General features: G+C 51.6%; 9 protein-coding genes across 9 annotated transcripts; 6 read left to right on the forward strand and 3 right to left on the reverse strand.

Annotated features, from left to right (window-relative positions):
* Positions 1 to 56: 56 nt before the first annotated feature.
* SCP_0103960 (hypothetical protein) lies at positions 57 to 6,901 on the reverse strand (the record flags this gene model as incomplete). Its single annotated transcript, XM_027752633.1, has 29 exons — positions 57 to 287; positions 342 to 459; positions 509 to 633; positions 691 to 974; positions 1,022 to 1,227; positions 1,276 to 1,406; positions 1,458 to 1,555; positions 1,606 to 1,732; positions 1,783 to 1,858; positions 1,913 to 2,065; positions 2,127 to 2,266; positions 2,318 to 2,548; positions 2,601 to 3,387; positions 3,442 to 3,499; positions 3,551 to 3,801; positions 3,856 to 3,988; positions 4,043 to 4,229; positions 4,281 to 4,403; positions 4,461 to 4,922; positions 4,974 to 5,081; positions 5,142 to 5,252; positions 5,303 to 5,473; positions 5,525 to 5,847; positions 5,906 to 6,056; positions 6,105 to 6,233; positions 6,287 to 6,367; positions 6,430 to 6,576; positions 6,632 to 6,765; positions 6,814 to 6,901. 29 exons carry the CDS (start codon positions 6,899 to 6,901, stop codon positions 57 to 59), a joined length of 5,364 nt encoding a protein of 1,787 aa, XP_027608434.1.
* A 198-nt stretch (positions 6,902 to 7,099) lies between these two features.
* Positions 7,100 to 8,953, reverse strand: SCP_0103970 (predicted protein; the record flags this gene model as incomplete). Its single annotated transcript, XM_027752634.1, has 6 exons — positions 7,100 to 7,773; positions 7,832 to 7,890; positions 7,947 to 8,106; positions 8,161 to 8,719; positions 8,772 to 8,867; positions 8,930 to 8,953. 6 exons carry the CDS (start codon positions 8,951 to 8,953, stop codon positions 7,100 to 7,102), a joined length of 1,572 nt encoding a protein of 523 aa, XP_027608435.1.
* A 286-nt stretch (positions 8,954 to 9,239) lies between these two features.
* On the forward strand, positions 9,240 to 9,676 carry SCP_0103980 (hypothetical protein; the record flags this gene model as incomplete). The annotated part of the gene is made up of 3 exons (XM_027752635.1): positions 9,240 to 9,260; positions 9,325 to 9,499; positions 9,603 to 9,676. The coding sequence occupies 3 exons, from the start codon at positions 9,240 to 9,242 to the stop codon at positions 9,674 to 9,676; spliced, it is 270 nt and encodes an 89-aa protein (XP_027608436.1).
* A 332-nt stretch (positions 9,677 to 10,008) lies between these two features.
* On the forward strand, positions 10,009 to 11,947 carry SCP_0103990 (Histone acetyltransferase type B subunit 2; the record flags this gene model as incomplete). Its single annotated transcript, XM_027752636.1, has 10 exons — positions 10,009 to 10,080; positions 10,150 to 10,163; positions 10,219 to 10,311; positions 10,359 to 10,754; positions 10,814 to 10,888; positions 10,944 to 11,022; positions 11,085 to 11,152; positions 11,211 to 11,331; positions 11,398 to 11,623; positions 11,685 to 11,947. 10 exons carry the CDS (start codon positions 10,009 to 10,011, stop codon positions 11,945 to 11,947), a joined length of 1,407 nt encoding a protein of 468 aa, XP_027608437.1.
* Positions 11,948 to 12,134: 187 nt separating this feature from the next.
* On the reverse strand, positions 12,135 to 12,446 carry SCP_0104000 (hypothetical protein; the record flags this gene model as incomplete). Its single annotated transcript, XM_027752637.1, has 3 exons — positions 12,135 to 12,169; positions 12,223 to 12,382; positions 12,444 to 12,446. The coding sequence occupies 3 exons, from the start codon at positions 12,444 to 12,446 to the stop codon at positions 12,135 to 12,137; spliced, it is 198 nt and encodes a 65-aa protein (XP_027608438.1).
* Positions 12,447 to 12,626: 180 nt separating this feature from the next.
* Positions 12,627 to 13,722, forward strand: SCP_0104010 (25S rRNA (uridine-N(3))-methyltransferase; the record flags this gene model as incomplete). Its single annotated transcript, XM_027752638.1, has 3 exons — positions 12,627 to 13,116; positions 13,173 to 13,449; positions 13,509 to 13,722. The coding sequence occupies 3 exons, from the start codon at positions 12,627 to 12,629 to the stop codon at positions 13,720 to 13,722; spliced, it is 981 nt and encodes a 326-aa protein (XP_027608439.1).
* Positions 13,723 to 14,182: 460 nt separating this feature from the next.
* Positions 14,183 to 15,309, forward strand: SCP_0104020 (putative enoyl-CoA hydratase, mitochondrial; the record flags this gene model as incomplete). Its single annotated transcript, XM_027752639.1, has 8 exons — positions 14,183 to 14,238; positions 14,290 to 14,346; positions 14,406 to 14,650; positions 14,710 to 14,744; positions 14,802 to 14,869; positions 14,936 to 15,140; positions 15,194 to 15,217; positions 15,271 to 15,309. The coding sequence occupies 8 exons, from the start codon at positions 14,183 to 14,185 to the stop codon at positions 15,307 to 15,309; spliced, it is 729 nt and encodes a 242-aa protein (XP_027608440.1).
* Positions 15,310 to 15,618: 309 nt separating this feature from the next.
* Positions 15,619 to 16,555, forward strand: SCP_0104030 (Mitochondrial inner membrane protease ATP23; the record flags this gene model as incomplete). Its single annotated transcript, XM_027752640.1, has 5 exons — positions 15,619 to 15,802; positions 15,885 to 16,144; positions 16,201 to 16,284; positions 16,357 to 16,485; positions 16,547 to 16,555. 5 exons carry the CDS (start codon positions 15,619 to 15,621, stop codon positions 16,553 to 16,555), a joined length of 666 nt encoding a protein of 221 aa, XP_027608441.1.
* Positions 16,556 to 16,985: 430 nt separating this feature from the next.
* SCP_0104040 (hypothetical protein) lies at positions 16,986 to 17,801 on the forward strand (the record flags this gene model as incomplete). Its single annotated transcript, XM_027752641.1, has 5 exons — positions 16,986 to 17,002; positions 17,061 to 17,291; positions 17,349 to 17,381; positions 17,436 to 17,549; positions 17,603 to 17,801. The coding sequence occupies 5 exons, from the start codon at positions 16,986 to 16,988 to the stop codon at positions 17,799 to 17,801; spliced, it is 594 nt and encodes a 197-aa protein (XP_027608442.1).
* Between the last annotated feature and the right edge of the window lie 457 nt (positions 17,802 to 18,258).

The raw sequence follows: 18,258 nt of genomic DNA on the forward strand, positions 1-18,258 counted from the left end.
ACAGTATGTCCGAAGAGCATGGCGGCCGAGCGATCCAGCCACGCTATGAATGACCCTCACCGACCCTCGAACATATCCTCCAGTAGACCCTGCTCGATCGCCTCCCAGTCGATGTTCCCGCCGCTGCTGTACACGCTCTCATACGAGACGATGCTCGCGCTCGAGAAGAACGGCACGAGGTCGCGGATGCTGTCGATCTGCCGGAGCGAGCGCAGCATCGGCCGGCGCATGGGTCTGCTCTCGGTCAGTGACATCGCAGACGTCGGGAAGGGGTGCGTGCCGTTCTGCTGCACATGAGAGTGAGGCCTGGTGCAAGTATATAGTACAGTAGCGGCGCTCACCTCTGCGATCGGGAGGTCGTTGGTCGCCTCTGCTAAACGGTCTAGGATTGCCTCCGGGAACCAGTTGTCTGGTCGATATACAGCATCCACAGTATCAGTGATGAATATCCATTGGTGTCTGTGAGACTTTAGCAACCATTTCTGTACCCACAACGCCTCGGACTCACATCTGAAATTCTTCTGTTTGGAGGACCAGCAGTAGATCCAATAGCTTGCAAGCAGCCAGGATCAAACCGAGTTCTTCCGATCCGTCGGATGGTAAACTAGCCAGTGCTTGATCAAACAGGCGGTACTACAACGTACTATATAGTCAGGAGTTCGGCAGAAAACTGCAATGATGACCACGTACAAGTTCTGTGAGGATTACCGGCCAGAAACTCGATAGGTTGTGAGGCGACAGTCGGCACAGAAGTACTCGTATGCAGAGGTACACCTCACTCTGCACCACAGGGGCGGAAACATTCCGCAGAGTGTCGACCAACTTCTCCTGGATCGTTGGCAGCTGTGTCAAGAAATGGTTCTTCTCGCCCGAGAGAAGCACATAGGATAGTCGTCGAAGGTTCAGCGACCGTAAAAGCATCTCATATTCTCTGTTTGTGAATATGTTGGACGATGCTGTAGTGGTTATCCTGTCTGCTTTCCCGTCAGTAGGTGGACCACGTCGTTTAGGGACAACCCACTCAAGAGTTCCGCCAGTGAGGTCTTGTCGGAGTCGAATAGCGCCTTCATCATGGGTCTCCATTTCCCACCCGATTCTGGTGATGAGTTGAAGCACCGATTGTCGTTTAGTGCATCACCGATCGGTCCACGCCATGCCTTCTGTGCTGCCCCGATCTTGGACATTTCCTGAATGAGAAGCAAGACATTGTCCTCCACATCCAATGGCCTTGTGCATTTCAGGCAAAGTATTACTTTGTCGGAGAATTGGACGCACCTCGCCTTCCCTTTGAGGGAGGGACTGACAACACTGTAGATGATGTTGTTGCATGCACTCAAAATCTTGTCGCCCTCCATCAAGAATCTGCGCAGGTTGGGCAAGACGTCGGTCGCAATGTAGATATTGATCTGTGCCAAGATGAGCTGCCACAACGTTCTCAGGGAATGCACAAGATATACCTGTTCGACTACGTCCGCACTGTAGTTTGGTTTGACGGTGTCCTGCAAAGAGGTCACACTGATATTCTTCCTCTCTTCATATTTGGTATCTGATGGTACTGTGTTCAAGTATAAGTGTCTGAATTTCGGCACGCGCGACCATACTCACCGCGTGGTCTTGGCGAGTCCCTACCATTCGGCAGCAACGTATCTTTGTGCGAACGCCGAATCCATGACCCTTGATCGAATGAACGACTTGCTATCACGCAGATATCCAGAAGTTTGCCGTACGTTTCCTGGCACAAGTGGGTCAGTCATTTGGGGAAGGATACGACCACAAACGCACTTGCAGCTCCTTGCGTAATCGTCGGTCCTCCGTTGCGGTTGTTTGGCATACTTTTTCTGCCAACACGGTGAAACATCTGTCATAGTCAATTCAATAGCCAGTAGCAACACACATGACGTAGTAAACGTACCGAAGTGTAGCAAACGCTTGCACCTTAAATTCCCGCAGGGATGCGACGAGGTCTTTGGCCAAGTGCAGGAATTGACCCCAAACTTGCATTGCAAGTGGGCCTTCTAACCGCCTCATATACTGTTCAAGGAAATCGAACAAAATCATGTCTGTTCTGTACCATTGTTACAGTCAGGATAAGACCATGCTGCGCAAGATTACACTTCATGACTCACAGACTAGGGATAGCGATTTGCTTCTTTGTCCGCTCAGAGAGCCCAGGCATACGACTCAAAATACATTCGCATACCATGTGCACGACATTTTGAGCACTAGATGTCAGGATGTCCACAATCTCAAATACAGCCGATTCGTTCTTCTCCAATGACATCAGGCTGTGGTTACTCACGGAAAGCACGGAACTCACCGTTGACTCTCGGTGCCAACAATCGACAATGGACTCCAGAACCTCCGTAGAATGTGCGCGGAAAAGATGTTCAAGCACCCGGCGACAACGAGTTCTTGTCCTTGTGAAAATGAGAGAGAGTGACTCCTCCCTGGATGTCCAAGTATGTTGACCTGGACCTGACAAGCCCTCCCATATGCTATATAGTACGCGAACAGCTTCGTGCAAGCAGACATAGTCCGACGACTTGGTCTAAAGCTATGTGAGTATCTGCAGGGCAGGGGAGATGACATGAGATACCTACATTTTGTCCCTCGGTTGTTCCAGCAGCAGAATCAGAGCTGAACACGTTGGAAACGTAACCAAGCAGTCCACCTGATTCCTGAGCGGGCTTTTCCACTGTACTCTCCTCCTCAATCTGAGTTGCATCAGCAAGATTCGAAAGGCTGAGAAGAGCAAGTCGCTCCACTGCGGTCAGGAGCATCATGAAGTCAGAATCCGTAGAGTATGACACTACATCGCCGTGCGATGGTCCATCTGCGGACGCTCGCCGAACATCCGTCAAGGCTAAGCGCAATTGGCGACACACGGTCTCATTGAGCGGTCCAACTGCAGTTTGCATCGTGTAGTGGAACTGCGGAACTGTCATAAGGATGAAGTCAAGCCAATGCTGGAATACAGGCCGGTTGTTAGAGGTTGAGATACCATCGACAAGAGTCTGTATCAATAATGGATCGATGGTGTACGACACCGTCTCGGGACTCTGTGGCAGATCAGGCGAAATACTTCCGTCCGTCCCCCTGATGGTGTGAGCGGCTTTCGACCCTTTGTAACCTTCCGCAGCTCCATGGGAGGCCGAGATGACAGAGTGAAGGAGATGCAGCAGCTTATTTTGTAGATCCAAGCGACCCATATGGATACAAAAGTAGAGCTTCTTGACGACTGCAGCTTCTATGGGCTGGAGCGCAGGGAAATCCAATTCACCGCGAGCAACGATCGCTTGTAATAGATCGACGGAAACTGACTGCGAGCTCATGTTGAAGGAGTGCATAGCCGGCTTCAGCGCGGATCTTGGCTCTGATTGCAAAAATCTAGATGACATTGCTTCAGATGCCGACTCGATGAGTGTTATCGAGCTCACAAACCCGAGTAACATGTGCAACACAACGTCCATGTACGTTGCATCAGGAAAAGTAGTATTCCCTAGCACGAGTCAGACGGAGGAGAAAGTATGACGCAGAAAAGTGTGCTTACTCAACTGCAGTCGCTGAAGAAGTGGAGCATAAGGCGAACGAGTCATCTGGGTGGTTCGTGCGACCTTGCTGAATCCCTGGCCACCGAACTTGACGACAGACAACAGTAACTCCAAGACGTGGTTCACATAATGCTGGTCGAAAGGCCGATCGTAGGAGAATCCGTCCAGTTGTTTGCCATTAAGTTCGACGGTAGACGGTAATCGTTGGATAGACGGGTCAAAGAGATCGAATAAGATTGGGTCCAACACGCTAAAGCGACGATGTAAGAATGTGTGGCTGTACCAAACAGAAATCACGATATACCGGAGATAGGACTTGAGGCTACATCGCATCCACGTCTCTCCGATGCGACGCAAGTTAGTGTCTTCGCTTTTCAGTGTGTCAAGCACAATCATCATTGGCACCTTCAATCGAAAGCCCGGTACCAAATTGTCATCTGCGAATACCGTGTAAGTAAGCAGTGTGGTATAGCATACAGCATAACAACGACCTGTCAGTCTCCACAGCACTCCAAATGCCTCGCAGGCTTCTTGAACTTGGGCTTGCTGGCTTGATGCCATATTCTGAGCTATAACAGATTCCACATGTGCACTACGACATGTTCCCTCCAATGACCACAAGAGAGTAACAGCCCGCATGTGATATGCGACCCAGGGCTGACGGAGATATTTGAGAAGCTATAGACCCGTAGTCAGATATGTTCTTGGGGACAAAACGCGCAAACGGACTATATTGATCATAGCAGATATCGTCAATCGATTGTCGATAGAGAACTTCGGCTCGACCTGTGAGACCTGTTGCAACCTGGTCGAGATTGTCACAACATTGTCCACGATCGAGAATGCTGCAGTCTACCGCAGTCATTATCACCTCTTTCCACTTGTAGATGATTCTCCGGGCATTCTTACCTTGTGGTTTAGACACCGCATCATAACCGATAGCCACTCAGTATGATCCCAGTCTATCGCAAGTGGCGGATCTTGCACGCGTTCTAGCCGGCCGACAAGAGAACCAAAGAGCATCAAAGACTGAACAAACACTTCACGTATTATGTTCGTATCCGTGGTGGATATCATAAGCGCGTTTCCTATGAGGGTGTTCATCTCCACGAGGTCCTCGAATGCCGTAATAAATGGGACAACTTGGCGGCGATTTGCGAGACGGGGTGCTCTGTTCTCGATTCCATAAAATGCGCATGCAAATTGGTATGACCCATCACTACCAGTTGTCGCCTCCGGCTGACCATTGACTTGAGGACGAGACATTAGAGTAGCTGCAGGAGGAATATGGCGGAATATCTCTGCCAGCAGAGAAAGTACCTCATGCATTGACGCATACGGTATTCTGGACCTTTCATCTTTCATGCGAACCTGTTAATCGACTCAGTCAATATTCAAGTAGGCCTTGATACTTATGCTTACAGTCAGTAACTCAAGAATAGCACAAAGCCCAACAGGTAGATGAACATGCTCAATCTCCTCGTCTCGAGTATGCAGGGTGGCAAGCAGATATTTTACCATGTTAAAGCCCTAATGTAGAAAGTCACATCAGCGTCGGTATACCCTGCAACAGCAAAGTACTCGTAATACCTCGAAGTGGCTCCCATCCGAGATGAGGTCTACAAACACAATGGAGAAGAACTCCTTCCATAGCAATTGGGGCTCCACTGCTTCGTACAGTGTGTTTGCCGTCATCGTCAACTAACAAATTTGTCAGGGAGGAAGACTAAAATCTCAATGATAGTCCGCACGTCGTCACTAGGATCACAGCCCGTCTCTATGGCCTTCTTGATAGCTTTGAACGCATCGAAGACGAGGACTTCTGTTAGTGGAGAGCCAATTTCCCATTTGTCCAGTAAAGATATGAATATCTTGAATGGCCGAGATTGAGCGTACTCGGCAGAAGGGTTGAACATCTCGTCCTAGAGAGGCTATAAGCTACATTTAAAAGCAATTAAATGATACTCGATTACCCTTAAAGTCGACCTCAACAATTCAAGAGCATTCGCTTTAAAGTAATCGACTTGCTGTTGACTGTGATCGTCTGGCCCGAGCAGCCAGGAGTAGAGTCTCCGGTTAAGAGACAAATCGCGCCGTAGAACCACACTACTTGCTGCTCGCATCAGAATAACACGGTCTTCTGGCTGAGCACGGGCAACAGCAATACTGTTGATACGCAAGGCTTGCAGTAGGAGGTCTAACGCGCCCCTCCGTACGAGTAAGTCGTCGTCTTCAAGCGCAGATGAGAATGCCCGGATCATTAGCCCTACATCTCGGCCAACGATGTGCGTGATATCTGTCGCTCTGAGATGAGTCAAATTTTGACTCACGAACACAAGTAGAATAAATCTTACCTTCGTCGGCTTTCAGGACAGGTAAGCGTCGGGCGAGGAAGTTGAGTGATGTCCCTCGCGCCGAAGGAGTAGTTAACATGATCAACCATATTGTTTGGAAGAAGAAAGATTGCGAAACGGTTCCTGATAGCCGATCCAGCAGACCTACCACCTATGCGCATTTCTCAGTACAGCACCATGCGGCCGTAAACGATCTTACCTTGTCAAAATACTCCCCTGTTTCTTCCTCCAGACCAGGAAGGAGGGCCAGCACGAAGGATTTCATGATAGGACGCAGGCCATGTTGTAGTGGAATATAGTGAGTGTCAAACAGACTCAGCAACGTCGGCTATGGAATAGTTGAACGACGGCACGACATGACTCGAGTAGGCGAGCACTCACCTTGACGGAAGTGGCAGCATATGCAAAAAAAGGGAAGAGTCCAGATGACCACAGTGCTAGGTCGCGCTGGAGCCCCTCTGACTGAATTACGCGCACTAGTCAATCAGAGTCGATATTTAACGCGTCCATGATGCGGGACATACCCCAAGAACGGCCAGAATATGCGAGTAGACATCCAGTGCTCGCTGGTGCACTCCTGTAGGCAGGGCAGGGTTTAAGCATTGAGACAGACGCTTCGAAACGACGAGTTTGCGAGGGATTTCCTTGAATTGCATATAGGATTGGAACGTCTGCGGCGACACTACAGTTAAGGTCAGTACTCTGAAGATACTAATAGTCGCGTACCTTGAGTAGCTGCTTCAAGAACGCTATGAAGTCTGCCCATTCGTGCACACTATCGAATGAATTGAGACATTTCTCCACTTGCTGCGTGTATTTCTTGTACTTCGGATCGGAGGCATATGCTGGTGGGGTAGACGCTATTTCCGATGTGAGATGCAAAATAGCAGCGTAACATTAGCACCAACCACGTTCGTTCGGTTGCAGTGACGACAGTGAAGGCCCTCTCTTCAGAGCGTCGGGAGCACCAAGGCTAGGAGAGGTACTCGCAGACATGTAAAGGCAGACGAGCTGCGCAGTGCGCAATGGTCTCAAAGAAGATGAGATGCGAGCACCGAGACACCGTGTTGGCACGTGGAAGAACTGGGTTGTTTGACGCCCATAGAGATATAAGTACAGTAGTTACATGCAAAGCAAAATGTAATATTCGAACAGTCCATCAACTCATAACTAGTGCAAGAAGGACAACAAAAATCATAAGACAGTTTCTGATTCTGGGACGTGTGGTACAATAGCCTCCGCGTTGAGCGTAGCCAGCGACGTAGACTTCCGCTTCTTCGGTATATGATGAGCAGCTGCAGCCTGAGGAATGCCGTCTGGATTCGCAGACCCTGCCCGAGAAGCAGATGCTGTAGATGATGCAGCATCCAGCTTGGCAGCCCTTCCCCTCCCAGAGTGTTTTCCGGTCGTGCCCGCTATGGCAATTGCTGGAAGTTTCGGCAGAGCTACTCCTCCAGCACCTGCAAGTAAGCCAAGTGCAGCTTCACGCTCTGCAGCAGCTGCTGCAGACGCGGCAACTGCTGCTGAGGTAGCCGATGCAAATTCGGATTCCTTCTCTCCAACCCAGGTTCGACTAAACCACCGACCTCCGGCGATGCCCCGCACCTCTCGATTTACCTGCCGCCAGCCTCGGACAGACTTTCTGCTCCTGTCGAGAGGTATAACGGGGGCAAATCCTGTGCCTATTTTTTGCGGTGGTTGGACTGGGAACGGTTTAGATGGAAGAGGGTACATGGGTAAAGGCACGCCTTCGAGACTGCTATCTTCGAATGGTGGTGCCGATATTATAGGCACAGCTGAGATGTCAATCTCCGGGGTATGCTCGTCATAAGGCATAGGTGACGAAGCTGCCGTTCCCGGATACTGGGCTGAGGTTAAAAACTGTCAACGGTACGAGTCTAGTAGCGTGCATATAGCAGGACTCGCCTTCGCCGATGCTCTCCGCATCATCTCGTTGAGGAGGAGCTACGGGTGCTTTCGCCAATCTGCAATGCGAAGAATAATCAATCGAGCGACTGAGACAAGACATGCTAGTCATTACTTGGAGGGCCTTTTGCGGATGGCTCGTTGCGCCATTGCACCTTTAGCAGGTGCGGCTTTCTTCTTCGCTGCAGCAACTCCAGGCGCTGTACTGCTGCCAGCAAGAGTCATATCCAATGTATCCCCAAATGATGGTTGTGCCACCAGTTTTGAGGCTCCCTCTGACGGACAAAGAGTTTCAGACCATGTTTGAGCGAGAATGGAGAACGACACACCAGCTCGCCCGCCTCTCTTCCTCCCTCCACCCCTCCCCCTGCCTAATCCACGCTTCGCAGGCAGACCTCGTGTGCTAGCGACAGGTTGTGCAGGAGGGGCGAGCGGCGCAGCCTGTGTGTCATCTTCATCGTCGTCAATGAGCTGGTCCTCTTCATCTTCATCCTCCTCGTCATCCTCGCTCCCTGCCTGAGCTTGTTTCCGCGTACTGGTACTTGGTAATGAACAGCGTTTTCCCTCATTGACCAGTAGTTTAACCCTGAATTTAGAAGTACGAGACGGGCTCGGCTGCGGCTCTGGCGTTTCTTCCTCCCGCAGAGTGGAGATCTGGGGAGCGTCCATGTCGACGTCTTCGTTCATGCTGGAGAAGTGGATATTACTGCGGACCAAAGGTTCGTTGCGAGCGTCGGGAGAGGGATCGTATGTTATCCAAGGAGAGACGCGGAACTGTGACATGTCCTGCGATTTAGCGAGACGACCTGCGTGCCGCCCTGAAGTGGCGATGCGCTCGCGGCGCGATGGCGGATGGTAGTCAAATGTCAAGTGAACTTGGAGGTCGTTCTCACACAGTGTGATATCATTCAAGACCACTCGCATACGCGTAAGCACAAACCATACATTGGCCAGGGATCGTGGTAGAATGTGACATCTGCATCAGGACATATTCCGGAAACGGTGATGTCTTTCCCAATAGCTTCACGGTTATGCACTGCATTGCTTAGAAGTCAAACCCGGAAACGATTCTCCACATCGGACGACCGATGCACGTACGGTAGCGTAAACTGGGAAGTGCATAAGTATGCGAGACAAGGAGTTTCCTTACGAAGTGTCAATTGCAATAAGTTAACCTTGGGGCACGTGCTTAATATTATGTCAGCATCTCCCTGAAGTTCCCGGAGTTACAGCGAACACGAAAGTTGCGCGAAACATATCCCGTTGTCCTCACCAGTGGGTGTCTTGTCCAGGTAATGTCCCAAGTATATTCTCTTAATATTTTCACACTATTGATACTGTGTATGCCTCATTCTCCAGGTTGAACCAATTTGCACCATACTACCTGGTCGGGTATAGGCGGACACTTATGGCTTCCTCTACCGTTAATGTACGCTACCCCTGGAGACAAGGACGTGCAGTATGGAGCAGCTAAAGATTTCTTACTCTCCCAGGTTGTCCGGTATACCGCTCTTTTGACCGGTGTTTTCTATGGCATCACGCATCGCCGGACACTCCAGAAGACACACGACGAGGAGTTGAAGCACCATGCGATCCACGAGCGGGAACATCTGATCGCCCAGGCTAAGGAGGCATGGAAGAAGCAGCAGGAAGGTTCCAAGGATGGTGGTAAGTACGCGCTTCCTTGAAATACCGGTTCTCCCTTTACAGTTGGCAGACTCGTGTCTGTGACATTTTGCGTATTGTCGGGTTGGCTGACACTTTTTGGCAGTTATAACAGATCCGGAGGATCCTGGATTCGACCTGGAAAAACTGATCGCGAAGTGGGAGAGCGAGTCGAGTTGAGGCGCACATACCCGTTCCCTGTTCAATCTCGTTCGAGCACCGAGGCCGTTGCTACGTGCCGATGCGCTACCCACGGAAGCGTATAAATGCACTACAGCATCTCTAGAGACCAAAAGCCGACGCGTCCATTCGCCCATCGTGAGCAAGCCTTTAGACGGTCGAAATGTGATAGGCGTGACTACATGTGACAGTATATAGTGTGACAATAATATGGGGTACGCGTTCCTGTCAACGCGTCGCGCCAAGGCAGGCAGGTCTCGGCCGGTTTATAACCTCTCTCAGCGTAAGCGGTAGTATACACACCCGCTGTCGTTCGTTATCACCTCGTAGCCATGAAGCCCACAATGCAGGAAGAGGTTGAGGATGATCTTGCCGCCGAGGAGGAGAACAAGCTCATCAACGAGGTAAATGTGCACCATCATCTGGTTTCACACAGAGAATAACGATGCGCCTTCGCGTCTCGCGATACTCAGGAATACAAAACATGGTGAGGCGGGTGTACAGATGCGGAATCTGAGCTAATATGTTCGTGTTGTGTATAGGAAGAAAAATGCGCCCTACTTGTACGACGTCGTAATCACGCATGCATTGGACTGGCCGAGTTTGACTTGCCAATGGTTCCCAGACAAAGAATCGTATGCTATACTGTCCCTATCTCAGAGCCCAAACTGACTCCAGATAGACCTTCAAACAAGCCGTACACAGTGCATAGGCTTCTTCTCGGCACCCACACCTCAGGACAGGCGCAAGACTACCTCCAGATCGCCACAGTGCAACTCCCAAAGCGCGACGACAGCAGTTCTGCAGACAGGCTTGACCGCTCAAACTATGACGACGAACGCGGCGAGCTGGGTGGCCACACTATTCCGCCACAACCCCGCATCCAGATTACTCAGCGCATTAATCACCAGGGCGAAGTCAACCGTGCGAGGTATATGCCGCAGAACCCCGACCTGATCGCGACGAAGGCGGTGTCCGGAGAGGTGCTTGTGTTCGACCGCACCAAGCACTCTAGTGAGCCGGAGCGCGGGGGAGTTTGCAAGCCGGACATTCGTTTGGTTGGGCAGCACAAAGAAGGGTGTGTGTCGCGTCGGCGTTTCGGCGGAACCCTTCAACGTGCTGATGTGACTCTGGTAGCTTCGGGCTTGCCTGGAATCCAGTCAAGACGGGCCATATTCTCGGTGCATCCGAAGATATGACGGTATGTCACTGGTAGGTTGCAAGCGCCACATCCAATTCTCGCGTTATCGATCGGTGATATATCTAGGGATGTGAATTCTTACGCCAAGACAAATTCGACTCTAGAACCGACGAATGTTTTCCGAGGGCATGCGTCCGTTGTTGGTGTGAGTATGTGCTTCGTCAAGCGTATAGATCAGCGGCCCGACACAGGTTTGACATTGCGCAGGATGTAGACTGGCATGCAAAACAAGAGAACGTCTTTGCAAGTGTGGGAGATGACAGGATGCTCATGATGTGCGCCTTTTCCTTGCCTTTGGAAGGACGAGAAGCTTATTTTTGCCTCCGTTGTCAGCTGGGACACTCGAGCAACATCTGAGCCGTCAACGAAGATTCAAGCTCATGACCGCGAAATCCTAGCGGTCGCCTTCAGTCCTGCAGTTGACCACTTGTGCATCACTGGCAGTGCAGACAGAGTGAGCAAAGCCACGCTAGTATTAACGACCTTGCACGAGTACTGAAATCACACTTCGCAAACGTAGACCATTATCTTGCATGACCTGCGTTCGCCTGCGAAACGCCTTCACACTTTCGAGTCACATCTAGACGAGGTCTTACATGTCGCTTGGTCACCACACAACCCCACGATTTTCGCCTCGGCCTCCAGCGACAGAAGAATCAACGTCTGGGACCTCTCGTTGATCGGCGTTGAGCAGACACCAGACGACCAGGAGGATGGTCCGCCTGAGTTGCTGTTTGTGCACGGAGGTACGTCGAAACGTGTGAGCTCCCGTTTGCCCACCTTACAGGACGTCTACACTTGCTCTAGGACATACGTCGCGCCCGACGGACTTCTGCTGGGCTCCAGGAGAGTCAGAAGCTTGGACTGCTGCCAGTACTTCGGAGGACAACGTCGTCATGATCTGGCAGCCTACTATGCATGTCTGGGCTGGCGACGAGATCAAGATCGAGGAAAGGGAGCTCGAGAGCGAGCCTATGGAGGGAATCGAAAGTAGCTCCGCAGTCGCTGAAGCCTCAGGGAGCGGCGGCGCCGCGCGTAGCGGGAGCAGCAATGTCGACAGCGCGAAGTGAGTACTGGGTGGGCCTAACGGGAACCTTGGGCGATGAGTAGATATATACGTATGACGGGATTGTCTCCAGACAAAAAAATCGAATAACGCGAATGGAAATGCATGATGTCCGTCGATGGAGCCATTATACCTGAAGTCCAGACGATAGTCAAAACACCATACCCTGCTTTATCCGCGATTAAACAAGGTCACAGGAACAACAACCGAAGGACTTCCAACAGGACTGGGGTCGTCGCATCAGCAGAGGACCTTTGAAGGAGAGAGCGCGATACGCACTTCCGCCTATCACAACAAAAATAATCGCCCCCAGAGCCCAAAGGCTGATGGGACTGCGTTTAGATAGCTGCTCCCGACGAGAAGGCTTTATGGGATTCTTGCCAGTACGGGATTTTTCTGCAAACTCTGCGTTCCGGCGGCGCAGTTCAAATTCGGTGGGCTGTACGACACAAGGTGTCACATCTGCCTGTCCTGAGAAATGTAGTCAGTGTTGCACGCACCATTTTAATCTCAAGAAGTAAAGAGTGACTGGTAGAAATTAGAGTGTAGCGCGGTGAGTATAGGCGTGTCGTGTCGTGTCACGGTCGTCTGGATAACGTGTCGCGATTCCTCGATCTGAAGTTTGGTCCTGTAATGCATTGTGTACCAAAGGCTTCCGTTCCAAACAACCGCCTCCCAACTTCATGCCTGTCATGGCAAAAGGCAAATCTGGGAAAAAGACATCTCTGAAGGCAGCGCTCTCTTCGCAGCAGTCTCGGCTGAAAAAGAAGCAGGTGGCGTCGCAGGCTGCACACCTGGCCGAGAGGAGCAAGAAAGGTACCCAGTCGCAGTCGAAAGGCAAAGGAAAGGCTCTTCCTCCGCGTTCTACCATCCCTTTCCATCCTACAGATCACATACTCCTTGTCGGGGAAGGCAACTTTTCGTTCGCACGTGCACTTGTTTTTCATCCCCCCTCCTCTCTTGTATATCTGCCAGCGGCGAATGTCACTGCTACTGCTTATGATAGCGAGGAAGACTGCTATGCGAAGTATCCCGATGCTGCTGACATAGTCTCTGCACTACGAGACAAGGGAGTGGAGGTAGTATTTGGGGTAGATGCTACCAGGCTGGAGAAGTGCGCGGCCTTAAGAGGGCGAAAGTGGAATAGAGTTGTGTGGAATTTCCCTCATGCAGGTGAGTTGTGTATATTGGCGCTGTTGTTACTCGGGAAATTTTCTAAGGCTATACAGGGAAGGGTATCACAGACCAAGATAGAAATATTCTGACGAACCAGTTGCTCGTGATGGAGTTCCTGCGCTCAGCCGCGAACATCCTTACCACGGGCATGATACCTTCTGTTATGCAATCTCGAAAACGAAAGCAAGAAGCTGACGACGAAGAGGACGAAGCAGAAGAGGATAATGCATCACAAGGAGGGGTGCATGCGGATGGAATAGGCAGTTCGAATGCCAAGACACGGGGAACGATACTGATCACATTGCGAAATGTTCCTCCATATACCCTATGGTGTGTTTTATATTTGTTTTGACCTAATGTCGCAACCTCAATGGTCATCTGGATCGCAGGGATGTACCTAAGTTAGCCAAAGATCCACCGCCCTCGTCGTCGGCAAGTAGGAAACCCAGTCCTCGGTATGTACAGCTGAGGTCATTCGTTTTCCATCGCAATGAGTGGAAGGGCTACGAGCATCGTATGACCAAAGGAGAGAGAGCACACGGTCTAGGGAAAACTGGCGAAGGTGGAGAGGATCGCACATGGGAGTTCTGCCTGAAAGACTGAGGAAGTCGTACGCTTCTGACCCCTGCAGGTTACGAAATCACGTCCCACCGTTCTCTCAGGCCCGCGCGTGCACTCCTTGAAATTGTTTGACGCAGGACCCATGCGTGATGAGACGGTGTGAATTACTGAGTCCTAAACCAACCCTAACCTCACTCCATGCTCTATCCCCCGCCTCCGTCTCATGACCAGCCTGTGAGGCATCTTACCCATGTCCCGGCGGCGGGCGCCCACCTTCTGAATCACGATGCTTTCGCCTTCTGTACCGGTGATCCTCCTCTCTGCGCTTACCCCTCATCAGTGAACTGGCTTCCAAGCTGCACGTCGACATTGTTGTCCGCCAATGTCGAGCCAATTTCAAGTTCCAGCTCACTCGAATGAAGTCAGAGTCGCGATTCCTCAAGCTCATGTCCTGCTCCTGACGTTCAACCGTCCGAAAGCGCTCAATGCGATGACGCCCACCATGACCGAGGACATCAAGAACATCCTTGACTGGTTCGAGAATGAGCCAAGTTTGTGGTCTGTGCCAATGTTATGCGATTCAGGGCGTCCTGTACGAATTTAACACAGGGCCGTCATCTTTACTGGCGAAGGGCGCTTGTTCTGTGCCGGAGCAGACTTGCATGCGTGAGTGCGAAAGAACACGGGTTACCCAACGCGGCATTCACTGTAGGCTTTTGGAACAGGTGGAACCAACGCCAACAGGCCGGCAGTGCGAAGAACGACGCAGAGGACGTCGTGACTGACGTGCACGGCTTCGGATCTATCTCGCGCCGATCCACCTGCATGAAGCCTATGGTTGCCGCCGTGAACGGCGGCGCTTATGGGGGCGGTGTGGAGATGATCCTGAATTGTGACATCGTCATTGCCGATGAGGATGCGAAACTAGCCCTGCCAGAGGTCAAGCGAGGTGTTTGTGCCATCCAAGGCGGTCTGTGATTGCCCTTTAGCTCTTCGCAATTCTACCACTGAGTCGAATTTCATGCGTAGGTATGCCGAGGTTGGGCAGGATCGCGGGTCATCAGGTCTGGTAGTCTATCTGGTCGGCTCTGGGAAACGTGCGCTCATGGCGAAGTTGACAGCTCGCGAGCGAGATGCTGCTCCTTGGCAAGACCGTATCTGCCACTGAGGCTGCAACGCGCTTTGGTTTGTGAGTTGTAGTTCTCGAAGCCATCAGCGTCATGATACGTCTACTCAAACCTGCCGATGTTAACAGCGTGAACAAAGTCGTCCCTCGATCGGAATTGCTCCGCACTGCTCTCGCATGGGCTGCCGCAATTAACGAGAACTCTCCGGATTCCGTCCAGAGTACGAAGCGAGCACTGCTTGAGGGCAATCGCCACGGGAGTGTGGAGGACGCGGTGGTTGCACATATTCGTTCGAAGGAGAACGTGCGTTTGTATGACAGCTACAACATGAAGGTTAGTGTTAGGACGTTACATGAATTACGTACTGATGCTGAGTTTGGTTTCAGGAGGGACTCAAAGCATTCTCTGAGGCATGTCAGCATTTTTCTCTAGTCTGTTCGCAAACGAGCTAATCCCATCACAGAAACGGAAGCCTATGTGGACCAACCCAGCGAAACTATGATATTCCATTTACATTCGCATGATCTCTGCGTACCCCTGAAGCGTTGGTCTAGAGATGGCAGAATTATGCATGTGTTTTGTGTCAATGACTATGCGAAATACCATTGAATGATGAGCGTGTCATACAAATGCCAAGGGAAGGTTTGCCAAATCATGGCATATGCACACCTATGCACACTTTTCCCAGAAAACCGATGTAGAAATATTGTGCGAAGCAAAAGGCTCCTGGGGAACGTTGAATGCCGAATCTCAGATCCAAAACTTACGTTGCAGATCGGATCACGTGTGGGAGGTGTTTTCTCTTTTGGCTATGGACACCAGTGGCAGCTCTGGCTCTGGTTCCTCTGGCTCTGGCACCTCTGAATTCGAGCGATGGAGGCGGAAGTTTGCTCTCATGACAGGCCTCGGAGGCTCCCAGGAAGAGCGGCTGGCTGACCTCGAGGAGCATCACCACCGGACGTGCGAGAAGTGGAAGAGGGAGCTCATGAACTACAGTCAGTATCTGTCAGTTTTATCCCTTGCCTCTTCATTATGCTGTGCCGTCTCGTCTATATTGATTCTATCATTACCATGCAGGTCCTGCGGTAGTGTTCATGCTCAAGCACCTTAGGCTGTCTGGATGCCCCGTGTCATCAGAGAACATTGTGTGCACCCCATGCGACTACAACCGCGCAGGCGGATTCGTCCCAGAGCTTGGTGTAATCGCCCTCTGCCAAGGGAAGTTCTTCAGCAGAAATCATATGGAGGACACCATGGTGCACGAGCTCGTGCATATGTATGACCACTGCAAGTTCAAGGTCGACTGGACGAACCTGCGGCACCATGCATGCAGCGAGGTAGGTGCTTCCTGATCGTACGCTCCGTCTGCTTGCTGACATGTTTCGCCGGGGAGATCCGTGCGAACAGCCTGAGCGGCGATTGTAAATTCACGCGGGAGCTAAGGAGAGGCCAGCTCGCGTTCTCAAAGCAGCATCAGGTCAGAGGGGCGCCGTGCCGTTCATTCATTCATTTGGTGTGTGTGTGACGCGTCTGAGCCCTTTGCGGACAGGAGTGCGTCCGGCGGCGTGCTGTACTCTCCGTCAGTGCGAATGCGGCATGTCCAGACGTAGCGGCTGCCGAGCGCGCTGTCAACGAGGTCTGGGATAGCTGCTTCAATGACACTAGACCATTCGACGAGGTGCGTTTGGGGGTATCCGCTCAGGAGACTTAGAGGGGGCTAAACGCTATTTGTTCTGCAGATATACTAGATGTGATCATGAAATAGATCGTTCCGCCCCGGGTGTTTGGTATAGGCCCTTCTTAGGAGCTTGAGAACGTCCCGATTGCGGGCTCCTATAAGCAGGAGCCTTAGCGCAATGTTTGTGCTGTGGTGCGGTGGCTGAGTATGGGAGGCATGAGCTGGAACGCGGCAAACATCGTGTCGGATAGCATGTCAAGATTATTTTCTTGACAGGCCGCGGCCAGCTGCGACCGGGCGTATTCCAGGATGAGAAATTGAGTTGCGTAAAAATAGTCGAGAGCGTGAGCGTGACCTGAGGAAGGTTCTCGCTGCAGCGTGGGAAAGCCTCGGCCTACATAAGACGGTCCCCCAGCTGTTCGCTCCCTCGCCTCTTCGCGTTGTGCCATCTCACTCCCCCTCCGCTCACCCCAGCCCGACATCTTCAAAAACTGCTCAGTATGTTTGTGAAGATTAGGTTCGTACTACTTTGTCGTATGTTGGCTGCGGGATCGACTGAGTTTGGTCACCTTCAGCGCTCTCGCCGCCCTGCTGCCGCTGGTGTCGGCTCTCACCATCCAGACACCGGCCAATTGGGATAGCGCCATTCAAGCCAACATTACCTGGACATCGGCATCCACGGATCCATCCACGTGGTCGTTCGAGCTGGTCAACCCTGTCAACTTTCACAACTCGTTCGGCCTCGCCAACAACGTGGACCCTTCGACGGGTGTCTTGTTGGTCGAGCTGCCAGTCGTCCCGCCTGGGTATGTTTCTGCGTCTCTTTATTGCCATCATTCGCTGAAGTTGCGTTGCCATTCCAGAGATGGGTACCTTCTGCAGGCGGTGAACATTTCGTGAGTATAAAGTCAGGTAGCATGAGGAGAACCAGTCTTACGTTTCCCCCACAGCAACATCAACGACGTCTTCGCTCAGTCCGGTGACTTTGCCATTGGTGCGACGCCATCCACCTCGGCAGCCTCCTCATCTTCGACTGCCGCCAGCTCCTCCAGCTCCGGATCTGCGTATGTGCAATTGATGCGTGCATCTAGCTCGCAACTCACCCTTCACCTGACAGGTCCGCGTCGACGACGGGATCATCCAGCGGATCATCTGCCTCTTCTACCGGTTCATCGTCCTCATCTCAGACCTCTTCGTCGAACGCGCCCTCACCTAGTTCCTTCAACGGCAACGGCGCGGCGCACATCGATACGAGCATCGGTTCGTGGATCGTCATGGCCGTCGGCGCCGTCGCAGGTGCCTTTGTCGCTCTCTAGACATCGATATAGCGCCTTTGGCATCTATAGGACAGACTTTCACTGGCTAGTTTGGTCACCTGGTACAATCGTAATACCGTCGTGGACATTTCGACCGTTCCGGACAACCCTTGACTTTTTACGTTGGGACTTCGTCACATATGTGTTTGATTTGTCGGCATACCATACAATCTCATCGATCCCTACGTTACTTTCCTATTTGTCACGATTCACGACGAACACATAGTTTCGGCATAATGCTACGTACAGAAAACGAGAAAACGAATAAATTTAGCTGACTATGCCAACATAGACTTCGGGAAATGGAAGCAACAAGGAAAGTCGTCCGACTCTGAGTTGATTGTGCTCATGTTAATGCAGCTAGCCGCAGCGGTTGCAAGCAATGGCTGGCGGATATATGGACGCGCATGGCCTTCGTTAATCACTGTCCAATACTATCGAGGTCACAATTTAGTAG

The sequence above is a fragment of the Sparassis crispa genome (genome assembly GCF_003851025.1).
Source record: "Sparassis crispa DNA, contig_000000F, whole genome shotgun sequence".
Classification (NCBI taxonomy): domain Eukaryota; kingdom Fungi; phylum Basidiomycota; class Agaricomycetes; order Polyporales; family Sparassidaceae; genus Sparassis; species Sparassis crispa.